The sequence below is a fragment of the Clupea harengus genome, chromosome 24 (genome assembly GCF_900700415.2).
Source record: "Clupea harengus chromosome 24, Ch_v2.0.2, whole genome shotgun sequence".
In the NCBI taxonomy this organism is placed as follows: Eukaryota; Metazoa; Chordata; class Actinopteri; order Clupeiformes; family Clupeidae; genus Clupea; species Clupea harengus.
Window position 1 is genome coordinate 3,497,873 of NC_045175.1, and position 13,478 is coordinate 3,511,350.

The 13,478-nt window shown below is 47.0% G+C and overlaps 1 protein-coding gene across 1 annotated transcript in view; it reads left to right on the top strand.

Annotated features, from left to right (window-relative positions):
• Positions 1-12,844, top strand: part of rin2b (Ras and Rab interactor 2b) — a 28,272-nt gene extending 15,428 nt beyond the window's left edge. Inside the window, 7 exon segments of the mRNA XM_031562261.2 lie at positions 723-1,339; positions 1,342-1,981; positions 1,984-2,229; positions 6,689-6,997; positions 7,431-7,562; positions 9,829-9,992; positions 10,392-12,844. Coding sequence (XP_031418121.2) covers positions 723-1,339; positions 1,342-1,981; positions 1,984-2,229; positions 6,689-6,997; positions 7,431-7,562; positions 9,829-9,992; positions 10,392-10,790 — 2,507 coding nt within the window. The 3' untranslated portion in view covers positions 10,791-12,844.
• The last annotated feature ends 634 nt before the right edge of the window (positions 12,845-13,478 follow it).

The window sequence follows — 13,478 nt, forward strand, 5'->3', positions numbered from 1 at the left end:
AGAGGGACAGAAAGAGGGAGAGAGAGCGAGAGAGAGGCAGAGAGAACGAGAGAGAGAGGGAGAGAGGAAAAAACGGAGGGCAGGATTAGAGAGTAGAGAGAGGGGAAGAGGGTCGCCTCAGCGCTAAAGTCCGCCCACCCCGGCTATTTGCATGAGTGAGTCAGAGCCTGTGCAGGCTGCGTATGTCTCTGTGTGTGTGTGTGTGTGTGTTTCTGTGTGTGTGTCGGCATTTGTGAGTCAGCGCTGGAACCAGCTGCAGCTCTGCTCCGGTAACTCCGCCGCTGTGGATCAAAGCAGTGAAGGGTGTCTGTAAAGGAAGGATAAAGAAGAAAAGAGAAGAAGAAGAAGAAGACAATGTATCAGAAAGAATGAGGGACAGAAGGAGTCATTGTAGGACAAGTAGCAGGGGACACTGAACAGGACGCAGAGCAAAAAAAGAATGGAGGGACAAAAAGGAACTATTCTGTGCTAACTCTCCTAGCGCGGGGCTTTCTCTCCCTCTTGCTTGGGCTTTAGCATCTATGGATTAATCACTTAATGGTTTGTATTGTGATCAACTTATCTGATCAACTTATCAACTCTCTTTAGGTCCTTTACTTTACTGTGGGATTTGCACTGTAGAAGGTGTTGATCGTTTCTGAGTCGCATTTTCTTACATTGGTTTGTTTCTCTCTCGTTTGTCTCTCTCTCTCTCTCTCTCTCTCTCTCTCTCTTTTTAAAAGGCTTCTGGGACTCTGTTCCGTACACCAACAGACGAGCTTCCTCGTCTTCGTCTTCCTCCCCGTCTCGTTCCTCGTATCAGGGCCAAAGGCTCAGTCCTCGGCGGTGCGGAGCTCCCGTAGAGGAGGAAGGGAGCTTTCACTCTGCACCGACCCACCGAGAGCCTCCCCCGCCTGGAGCGCTCGCCGCTTCCCCTCCCCACCACCACCTGGAGAGCAGCCAGTCCAGCACAGCCGCGCTGTGTTTCGTCAACCCTCTCTTCCTGCAGACCCATCAGACGCCCCATCAGGACACCCAGGACGCCCCCGATGGTCCCTCTGTTCCCAGCAGACTGAAGCCTGACATCCACCCTCCATGCTCCAGACCAGCCAGCAATAAGCCTCGGGCACCCCCTCCACCCAGACCTCCACCCCCACGGTCGTGGCCTCGAGGCCCAGAGCCTCCACAGCGCCTGTCCCTGTACAAAGGACTATGTCCCAGACTATTAGTCTCTTCCAAACTAACACCACCACTCCCTCCACCACCACTGGGCATCAGCAAGCACAGCAGTTTCCAGAGAGGCCCCCGCCAGGCTACATGGGCGCCAACCACAGCCGGAGCCGGGACCCTAAGAAGCCCAGCCAGCCCATCCCCGTGCCTCGGCTGCAGCCCAAAAAAAAGCAGCCAGACGTAGACTCGCACCGCTGCCACATCGCCCTGGACGACGAGACCATCGCCAAGGCGCTGGCGCATACCAAGCTGCCCCATGGAAGGGGGCCTTCGTTATCTCCCAGAGAGGACGCCCACGTCAGCAGCCTGTCTTCTCCCAGCCCAAGCCCGAGCTCCAGCCCCCCGAGAAAACCTCTGCAGCTCCACCACCACCACCAACACCAACACCACCAGGGAGGGGGCAGGGAGCAGCGGCTGAGCTGCTTGAGCTTCTCCACCTCCTCCTCCTCAGCCTCGTCGGGGGGGTCCGTGGACCTCCCCGCCGGTCGCAGCCTCCAGCACTCACCAGCGGTGCGGAGCCGAGCCCCTCGGGAGAACAGCAGCGAGGACGAAGACGAGGATGAGGACGACGACGACGACGAGGAAGAAGAGGAGGTGGACGACTACGGCGTAGGGTTGGAGCAGGATCTTCGGCTGCGCCTCCACGCACCGTACCGCTACCGCGGGCACTTCCAGCTCGGAGGCTCCCGGCCTTCGGCGGCACTCCTCCTGCCGCGGGCGCTCAAAGGCCAGTTCCGCAAGGTGAGCGGCATGCTGGGAGCGCTGGCCACGCCGAGCGGAGGGCCGTGCGGCGGGTGGCGGAGCTCGCCCGCAACAAGAGCTCCTACTTCGGCTGCCTGGTGCAGGACTACGTCAGCTTCATGCAAGAGAACGGCGGCGGGGCCGCTGGGGGGATACACACCTCCGCCCTGGACCTGCTGCAGACCCTCAGGCACTTCCTCACGCAGATGAAGGCCTACCTGATCCACAGCTCCGAGCTACAGCCGCCCATAGAGTCCTTCATCCCAGAAGACCAAATCGGTAGGAACCTCCAACTTTAGACTTTGCACCTTTTTAATTTCAGAGACCTAATTTTATATCTTACCATATTTTACAATCTTTTATAATCTGAATAGATTATTATTACCCTTAAATTATAATTACAATATAATACATATACAATATTTACTAAATTAGCCTTATTTATAATGTTATAAGTGTTTATAAGTTTTAGCATATTAGCAAGACTCAAGAACACAAGCTTGTTGTTTTTAACCTACATGGGAAAAAAAACATCCAATCAAAACATCCCAAAAACATCCGATAGTTTATAACATTGTGTGCTAGTCTCACAACCCTATGTGGTTGAGGAATCGCATAGAGACACTCTGAGGCTTGTTTTGGCATAGTTGCTAGAAGCTTTTGTGGCCACAATGACTAACTGTGCTCTGTTATTTTTGGCTGGAGAGCTGGCGCTGTGCTCTCGCTCTGCGAAACCCTCGTCAGGTGGATGCCAACTGAGTAACCTCGTCGGAATTGAAACATCACAATGCCATTAGGCGGCAACGAGACATGATAACGTTTTTATATGGAGTCAGTGGTATGGCTGGGTGCTTTGCAATACAAACAAAGCAAAAAGGAATGTTTCCACTACTCTGTGTGTGTGTAAGTGGATGTTTGGGTGTTTGTGTGTGTGTGTGTGTGTGTGTGTGTGTGTGTGTGTGTGTGTGTGTGTGTGTGTGTGTGTGGTGTGTGTCGTGTGTGTGTGTGTGTGTGTGTGTGTGTGTGTGTGTGTCGTGTAGGTGGATGTGTGTGTGTGTAGGTGGATGTGTGGGTGTTGTGTGGTGTGTGTGTGTGTGCTGAATAGACATTTCTTGCCCCCCAGATAAAGGTTTGCATTTAGACATCCCAGCAAAGGTTATGTGCCATGTTTAGGAATATGCATGGGCCCTGTTGGACCACTTTGTGTTCTTTGTGAAGAACAACAAGCCAGGCTTTGTTCAGAGAGACGGATGACTGATATGAAAGGGATTCTTTCTGATACAGGGTGTTGAGCCACTGTACAGAAATGAAAAATTGACCTAACTGCAAAAGAACATGTAGACCTCTATACTCTGTCCTCTATACTATGTCACCTGTTTGAACTACGTTGGCACACTAACTTTAACATAATGAGCAGACTTGCTTGAAGTAGGATCCATCAAGTGAAAATTCAAAGTACATTTTCTATATATCTCTCTCTCTATATATATTTTAGTATTCTTAGTGTGTGCTAAAATGAGTTTCTGTTTTTGTTAGCATGTCATAGATTGCAGAAGGGAAAGCACTGGCCCTGTAAGGTTCATCAGAGTCCCCATGTCCTCTGGACTGGTCGTGTTTCAAATGGAGGTATTTTGGCGAGAGGTGGTTGGCAGACAGCTGTGAGCTTGGCTTGCTTTCTGCAGAGCTGGAATCCACAGGCACGTTCTAGAATGTTCCGCTGTTTGAGCCATGCAATCAAAGCACAAGTCCCTCTGAAGGGGACAGTACAGCTGCAACTCTCTGGCTTGTGCAAATATTACCTTTGAAAAATGGGCTGAAGTCTGACTTGTCATGTGTGTTACTGTTGTTTTGTGAGAACACTGACAACACAGTTGGATTTCAAGAACTCTGAGAAAAGAACTAGGAGGCAGTATTTGAATTTCGTGAAGTTATAAGAACAAGTAATCACTTTTTTTTTATCTTTATTTTGGTTTTAATGAAAGTAACTAGCGATGTGCATAAAGAGGGTGAACAGTGCATCTAGTAATGTGAAACACCTGGCCTGAGACAGAAAGTTTTGGCTGTCACTAGTAAACAACAAGGCTGTGTAGTTAGACTACTGACAGTGTTGGTGGTTCAGGGACAGACAAAGCAAAAGAGTTTCCTGTAAACTTGTAGTCGAGGAGTGTTTACACGGCGGGAGGGGTGGAGCGTCCATGTCCTCACGGAGTAAAGAGAGAGGAAGAGAGGACACTAGCAGTATTTGTTGTGAAGCCCCAGTCTTACGCTGAAAGACTGAGTGGCCTCAGACATATTGCCAGTCAATGGACTCAGTTCTGTTTCCATTGTAAAACACAGGAGTCCTTTGGTCCCCCGTGTTATTTTAGTTAAAGGGAAGTGATACTGACTCGTCTCAGAACAGTCCTTGTTGATGCATTAGTTATGACACCTCCGTGTCTGATCGGAGAATAGACATGTGATGGACACGACACGTCAGGAGGGTTTTCCCAAATGCATGATATTGGGAGCAGAATGGGAGTCGTTCTGATATATGCATGCTGTGGTGTCTCAGACTGCTGCTGTGGAGGTGTCAGTCTGTGGGAAGGGTAAGTGTCGAGTTCTGGTTCGTTCTGAGACTGGACTGAATGACAAACATTGCGCAACGCACACACAAAAAACGTCAATGTGTGTCACTGAGGGATGCCAGGAAAGTGCATGCATGTCTGAATATGTGTGTGTGTGTGTGTGTGTGTGTGTGCGTTTGCGTGTGTGCGTGTGTGTGCGTGTGTGTGCATGTGTGCGCGTGTGTGTGTGTGGTTTAGTGTGTTTGTATAGGTATATAACTGTCTGTCTTTGTGTGTGTGTGTGTGTGTGTGTATGAATGTATGCCTACGTGTTCTGAAGAGCAGGTATCTTTGAACCTTGTGAAAGACGTCATGATCTGGAGCTGCACACCATTCACTCAGTGACTTGAGCACTGCGGCAATAGCTTGATTAGTGCACTGCATTACAGCCAGTCACTCCAGTGTAGTAGTACATCTCTGGGAGGAGGCGGATGTACTGATTGGGATTTAGATTGCATCTGATTGCATGAGGAAGCAAACAGGACACATTAACAAATGTGAGAAAGTGTATCTGGGACAATGGGCTTACTGGGAGATTGGACAGAAAATTGACTAGCTGCTGGGACTGATGGAGGCTTACCACATTCTTTGGCACTAGAATGTCCTTCCACCCTTCCAAAGGAAGCCAGTCGAGGACACATTTACCACGCAAAGATGGCTGCAGAGACTCCCAGTATACGAAATGTAATATATGGGAGAAATAAATTGCAATGCGTGCGTGCGTGCGTGTGTGCGTGCGTGCGTGCGTGCGTGCGTGCGTGTGTGTCTTGAGGGCATTCCCAGGTAGCCTTTATGGTACAGTGTTTCAGCTGTGCATATTATTGTAGATATGTTGCAGACAGGTGCTTTTAAATAATTGCTTAATTTGGTTTCTTCTAAATGAAGAGTATTTGTATGTCACTTAAAAACCAAACTAATGAAGAAGCCTAAACAAACTTAACAGACAACGAGTATTTAATGTACACAATATAAAACAATATACAACAATAATGTACACAATATGTAACAATAAATACCAATAATGTACAAATATAACAATGTGCGTTATTATCCTGGCTTCATCAGAGCATTGTCATGTAATCTATAATGTTTCTGGGAAATGGCCAGGGCAGCAGAATTATTATGTTCCATTTCAAAGCTCACCAGTTCTCTGGGGAATGTCAGCTATTGTTCTCTGAAGGACTTCCTGATCCAGTGGATAGGGATCCCTTATTTACACCAACTCTCTGAAAGCCAGAAATGAAACTATAACTTAAGGAAACTACGGGTGTGGTTTTAGTGGGGTTGTCATATACTGAAGAGGGTTGGGCTGACATTTTAACAGATATTTCACACTTTGGATCACAGTTGTATGTCACAGTCGGTTAGTCATGTTTTGTTTTTGTTAAGGGATGTGGATTTTTTATGAGGCTGATGGAATATAATGCAAAGACGAGTCGATGAGGAGAGTTCTGTGTCAGCATCAAAAGTGATTCATCTCCTGTTCATCTGTGCTTCTATTTGATTTTGCAATGGAGAAGTTGTCTCTAAACCAGCAATGTGTGTCTCCCCATAATGATTGGAGACTATAAATGACACACTCACTTTGTGTCTGTTTCTCTCTCGCCCTCTTTTCCTTCTTCTTTTGTTCGGGTATCCCTACAAACCAGTCATTGTGAAAAAACCTCTCATCAACCCTCTCTCTCTCTCTCTCTCTCTGTCCCTTCATCCTTGTGTGTGTGAGTGTTTCTTTTGTTTGTCTCTGCACATTCCCCTGTCTGTGCCTATCTTCTGTACCCTTGCAGACCAGTAACTGAATAAAAAAATCTCTCCATCTCTCTGTCTGTGCCCTGCCCTATGTTCAATACCCTTTACTTACGGATATTCTCTCTCTCTCTCCCTCCTTCCCTCTATCTCTCTCTCTCTCTCTGTGCCCTGTCTCAATGTTCAATACCCTTACTTACCCATATTCTCTCTCTCTCTCTCTCTCTCTCTCCCTCTCTCTCTCCCTCCCTCTCTCTCCCTCTCTCCCTCTCTCTCTCCCTCTCTCTCTCCCTCTCTCTCTCTCTCTCCCTCTCTCTCTCTCTCTCTCTCTCTCCCTCTCTCTCTCTCTCTCTCTCCCTCTCTCTCTCTCTCTCTCTCTGACCCCCCCATAGACCAGGTCCTGGAGAAGGCCATGCACAAGTGTGTGCTGAAGCCGCTGAAGGCCACGGTGGAGGCGGCGCTTCACGACTTCCAGGTGCGCAGCGGGGCGTGGCAGCGGCTGAAGGAGAACCTGGCGCTGGCCAAGGCCCGGCGGCCCGAGGAGCTGGGCGTGGAGGGCGTGGTGCCGCCCGACTCCGCTGCCGTGGAGAGGATCCGCCACAAGTTCCGCGCCATGCGCAAGATTTACTCGCCGGAGAAGAAGGTGCTGCTTCTGTTGCGCGTCTGCAAGCTCGTCTACAGTGACATGCAGGACAACTCAGGTGCGTGTGTGTGTGTGTGTGGGTGGGGGGGGGATTGTGTGTGTGTGTGTGTGCGTTTGGGTAAGTGTATTTCCGGGTGCTGTGTATCTTTCTATATTCGGCTTCATACAGGCCAATTCAGGTATGAGTATGTGTGTGTGTGTGTATGCACATGTTGTTGAAAGCATTCTCAAAAGATCACTCACCTCTCACTTCCTTTTGTTTACCAACACACACACACACACACACACACACACACACTCCACACAGTCCCGCACACTCACAGACACACACACACACACACACACACATACACACACACACACTCCACACAGTCCCGCACACTTATAGACACACACACACACATACACACACTCCACACAGTCCCGCACACTCACAGACACATGCACTAACATCAACAAATAGTAATTTCTCCTTCTCCTCATTGTCTTAGAGAGGATGTTTGGAGCAGACGACTTCCTGCCCATGCTGACCTATGTGCTGGCGCAGTGTGACATGCCTCAGCTGGACACAGACATCCAGTACATGATGGAGCTGCTGGACCCTGCCCTGCTCTATGGAGAAGGTACCAGGGCTCTTCCTCTCTAACTCTAATAATATCTTTATCTTGCTCTCTTACTAGTTCAGTTGACAATCTTTGGGATTTCCTGGAGACGTGTGTTTATGGTTTATGGTAAATAAGGCAAAGGTTTTTTTTTGTAAAAATGACGGTCATTTAACGTCACTGCACGACACATGCCTCCTCTCATGGATGTTTTGAAAAATGCAAATGAAATGAAAATTAGTTCTTACACAACATGGTGACCTGATTTGACCCAAGCTTATTAGATCACATCTCTATCTCAAACATTGTTCTTAACTTGTTATAAACAGTTATCCATCTAAGATGTTCATGAAAGTGTAGAAATCTGGTCAGGGGATACAGGCCAAAAAAATGTTTTGTGAGTTGTGCTGGTAGATGGCCAGGCACCACGAAGTACAGATAACACAACAATCAGTTACACACAAACAATTACAATCTGAATGTGGTTTGAAATGCTTACCAATCGTGCTGTCATTTCTCCTAGTATCACTGTTTTATAAATATCGCATAAATTTGCCCTGACAGCAAAGACAGTGAATGGACAGAGGTGTGTGTGTGTGTGTACAGCATTGTGTCTGTGTCCTGTTCCAGGTCACAGTGCTTACATAAGTCACCCTCAGGGGAGCACACGAATGCCTTGGAATCTGATCAGATAGAAGACATGTTGGGCGTTTTTGGGACCCATGCTGGTTATTGTCCCAGTTGAATGGGGTGAGGGTTAGGGTTGGGATATCCGGACACGGGGTTTCCCTAATAGGTGTGTGTATCCTGTTCTCACACATACAATCTGAACTGAAAGTAAAAGAAGAAAATTCAACTTAATGTAAGCCAAGGCCCATGGCTACTTGCATGTAAAGACTTAACACAGACTTTATTACAATTAGTTATGTTCCATGATTGCATTTAAGGCTAATCTTTATGTCATGCTAACAATCCTTGCTATATGTTTGTATCGAATGAAGGCTGGGATGTAAGAGACATAACAGTGGAAGGAGAATACGGAGTCATGCATAGAGGACCTACAGTAACAAGACTTGATCACTTCATTCAGTGTACCTCCCAAATGAGTCTAAGACAATCACGGTTCCTCTTTCAGTAGTGCATTTCTACTTCAGAATCTGCACCGCTGCAGTGAATATACATACACTTGGCATGAAAAACCTCAGACATGTTTCACTCCAACCTTTAAAGGCACAGTTCGAGATTCTAATCCAGTAGCCTTTTTTGTCAAATTCAGTGTATTGCTTCGCACGGTCCTCTAGCTGTGCATTCAGTGTGTGTGCTGGCTGGCCTGTGCACAGTCCTGGTTCTGTGAATGGTAAACAAGCGTAGTGCCTCGGGCCGAGCCATAAACAATTCCAGTCAAATCAAAACGTTGCTTCAGGGACATAGAAAGAAGGGAAGTAATTTAATTGGCTGTTGAGCTGAAATGTCAACAACCATTTACAAGAATCACAGACTCCACGTCAATATATGCAGAACTGCAGTGATTAAACGTACACTTAGCTTAAAAATATATTTAGTTCAGACATGATTCACGCCCACTTACAGACCGCTGAGACCTTCTGATATACTGTGTACTGTATTAATTAGATCAGAGGCTTAGATAAGCTGGCTGCTGGAAAAATGCCGGTACAGGTTTGTTTGAAAGGAATGTGGCCTTGCATGAGGCGTCTGAGAGTCTGTTTGCTGTTTTGGGCACTAAAACAGGTTGTTGTCCCAGGGTATTGGATGGAAGTGTCTTGGCACTAGGTCCATACTCTGTGTGTGTGTGTGTGTGTGTGTGTGTGTGTGTGTGTGTGTGTGTGTGTGTGTGTGTGTGTGTGTGTGTGTGTGTGTGTGTGACCTGTTCCCTGTCCTGTGTGTAAGTCGCATTGGACAAAAGTTTGTGCTAGATACCCAAATGATGTGTGTGGGGGGTTCCTTGCCTCCACTGGCCTTTGGCCTTGGTTACCTTTGCCTGTTTTCTCTCTCTCTCTCTCTCTCTCTCTCTCTCTCTCTCTCTCTCTCTCTCTCTCTCCCCCCCCTCTCACCTCCCCCTTCCCTCCCTGCCTGTCTGATCATACTGTTTTGCCTCTTTGTTGGCTATCGAAAACTGGACTGTGTTTCGCCTCGGTTCAGCTTTTGTCTATGTGGATTTTAGTTTGGTCTCATTTGGATTCACTCTCTTATCCTTCAAGTTTACAATCAGATCAAATTATTATACGTGATATATATATGATATCCCGCCCTCCTCTCTTTCCCCCAGGTGGTTACTACCTGACCAGCGCGTACAGTGCCATGGCCCTCATCAAGAACCTCCAGGAGGAGCAGGCGGCCCGCGCCCTCAGCACCGAGGCCCAGAACACGCTGCACCAGTGGCACCGCCGACGCACCGCCCAGCGCTCCATACCCGCCGTGGAGGACTTCCAGGTAGAGCACACACACACACACACACACACACACACACACACACACACACACACACACACACACACACAGACACACACACACACACACACACACACACACACACACACACACACATACACACACACATATAGTCATATACACACACCCGAGTGGTTTTTTTCATGTTCGTGGTTGAAGTGGCACATCCAGATTTGGAAGATTTAGTATGCAGGTATAGCACTGAAGTAACAAAGGAATGAATAGAAATCAAGGAAAGAAAAAGGACCGAATGGAGCAAATATTAAAGATAATGTGAAATTACAATACATGTAGCATTGAAGTTGTGCCTTTTGTCTTATGCTCTAAATGTGAATCTGCTGTATGTAGAGTTTTAAACCTGACACCTGTGTCCTGTGGCAGAACTACCTGCGGGTGGCACTGCAGGAGGCGGGCAGCGGCTGCACCTCCAAGACGCTGCAGGTGCGCCCGTACGCCACCACCGAGGAGGTGTGCCAGGTGTGCGCGTTCAAGTTCCGCGTGGCCGACCAAGAGAACTACGCCCTCTACCTGGTCACGGACGGTGCCAGCCAGCAGTTGGCGCCCGACACGCACCCGCAGAGGATCAAGGCGGAGCTGCACAGCCGCCCGCAAATGCAGGACTACCATTTTGTCTACCGGAAAATGCCAAACCTCAGCTTAAATAACAACCAGAACGACAACCACAGCCACAGCCTGCCAACCCCCACGACCACCAGCAGTCACTGTATCAGTAATGGCCTCCCCAACCCCCACGACCACCAGCAGTCACTGTATCAGTAATGGCCTCCCCAATCACCATGACCACCAGTAATGGCCTCCCCAACTCCAGCTGAGAAGCCTGGAGCGGTAAAGGATTCTGAGACTGATTTGATCGCAAATTCACTGTCATGGTGTCCCTGTAGGAGCATCCACTTCTGCAGTGTTGAGTTCCTGACCTGATGGAGGTAATGAAATACTACATTTCCCAGAGTGCACTAAGAGTCTGGACTTACTTCTGCACACCACAAGTAGTCACTAGGCCTATTCGACTCAACCTCCGTGATGCTGCACCTTTAGCCCACGCCTACCTGGGCAGCGAAAACAAAAGTGCTCCACTCAACCTTGACCAGTCAAATTGAAAAAAGACCTTGGTGGAGTATGACATCGCGATCACGAGAGAGGTGGAGTACGTCAGCGTGATCACGTGCTCATGAGATAGAAGCCAACTTTGCACTGCTGTTTTATTACAGGAAATGTTAGAAGGCAGCCGTGCTGAAGAAAGTGACAATGACTTTTCCAAGGTTGTCCATATTTCGGCGCCATATTCAGTGTCTGTGGTCTAAGATGGATAAAGGTAGATCGAAAGGTAGCGTACAGTCATTTGTATGCTAAAATAATGAATAACATATGAAAATGTATTAGGATTTATGCTTAAAAAAAAAAATTAAATCCTACAATTCCCAGAGTGCACTGAGTCTCTGGGCCAGATTCCATGCTGGAGCCAAGTTTGCACTGAGAGTTGGCAGGAATGTGCAGTGGGGTGCAAACTAATGGCTCAGATGTGTCTGTGCATGCAAACTTGAAAACCAATGCCGGAAAACTTACCTTCCAGCCAAGGATTTATGTATTTTAATCTGTGCCTTTGATTCTCATGCCTCTGCCAAGGGAGTGGCTGAGTATCTTGTAACTTCTCAACTGGAATTTGAACAGCGGTGCTTATACCATCATGACCACGGGTTCTCCTGGGGTAGCCTAAGTTTCCTGTACAGCACTTTTGTTTGTAGTTTATGTGTGATTTCTCTGTCGCAATTTTACTGCCTTTAGACAGCAATGATGTACGGTTTGTGCCTGAGTTGCCCTAGAAAGTAAGTTACTAATAACCTGCACTTTGAGTCCATGTCATTGTACATAAAGATACAGATTATGGTATTATATTATTATTGCTATTATTATAGAATAATAGAATATATTTTCATTTTTCAGTCCCCGGTTGCTGGTTAACTGTGGATGAATATCATAAGCGTGTCTTATCGCTGGACTGTACACATGTCGAATCAGACTGGGCAATTTTAGGACCAGTTACTTTTGTTCGTTTGCCACTTACCTTGGTGCCAGTATATGAAATAATATGCTAACCGCTAATCCTGCAGACACAGGCTAAACATTGTACTTATATTGTCTTTACATTATTGTCAAGCTATACGCAAACACTGGTGTTGTATTCAGAAATTCTCTCTCATCCATTGAGCATTAACTGGAGAAGGAGCAAGTGGTAGTTGTCCCATAGATGACGCATGGAACATGCTCCTGCTTCATGCTCCTGTTCTGAAGAGTGTCATAACTGCAATCAGGCGGCACAATGAGCAACTTAAAGGTGCAGTTTGTGATTGTAATACAACACACTTCTTTATCAGATCCAGCTAATTGCTTCTCACTATCCTCTTATCTGTCTGCTCAGTATGTGCGCTCCAAAAACACTCTGGGGTCGAATAGTCCTGACCCTGTAAAAGGGAAACAAACACAGTGGCTCGGACCGAGCCGTAACAATTCCAGCCAATCAATTTGTTCCTTCAGGAGCACGGAGAAGAGGGGTGGAATGTAATAGGCTGATGAGCGCAAATGTCAACAAGCTTTTGCATTGAAAGCAAAGACAATGTGACACCTAGTGGACTTGATCTGTTATTGCACTCTTAAATCAATAGTGCCTTCAGGACCCTGCCATACACCAGAGACCATGGTGTTTGTTATTAGCCATCATTTAGTTTTGGATGAATTATTTCCATACAAGTGCTGTTTAGACTATGTATAGTACATCACAACAAAGATACTTTCATAAAGTTTGCTTTTGTCAGTTACTGAGTCTGAATTCATTTGAATCGCCGTTGTCATAGACCTCGAAAGCTCCACTGCAAAAAGTTGGACAACAAACATGTTATTACTTATCCCATCGACAAGCACTGTGCTTGACCACATTAGTCTCCACGGAGACCAGCAATTAAAGGTGAAAAAAGAGGTTTTCTTTATGAAGACAAATGGAAATGCTTCCACACTAATGATGTATCCCTGCAGGACAGTTGTGGACTAGTTATGTTGTGCCTTTGTCTGATGTGTTTGTAAAAGGATGAGATAAAGAGTTAGGTAAAGTGCACAGCAATATTGGAAAACTTAATTTGTCCATCGTACCTTCAAAGTTACATCACTTGTGCGTGTGTGTGTGTGTGTGTGTGTGTGTGTGTGTGTGTGTGTGTGTGTGTGTGTGTGTGTGTGTGTGTGTGTGTGTGTGTGTGTGTGTGCGTGCATGTGTATGTGTATGTATGTGTATGTATGTGTGTGTGTGTGTGTGTGTGTGTGTGTGTGTGTGTGTGTGTGTGTGTGTGTGTGTGTGTGTGTGAGACCGTGTCCAGAAACATTTCCATTTTACATAAAAAACCCATATTGCACCTTTAAATCAAATTTGTTTCAGATATAGCCTAGCCTGTGTAGGCCTAT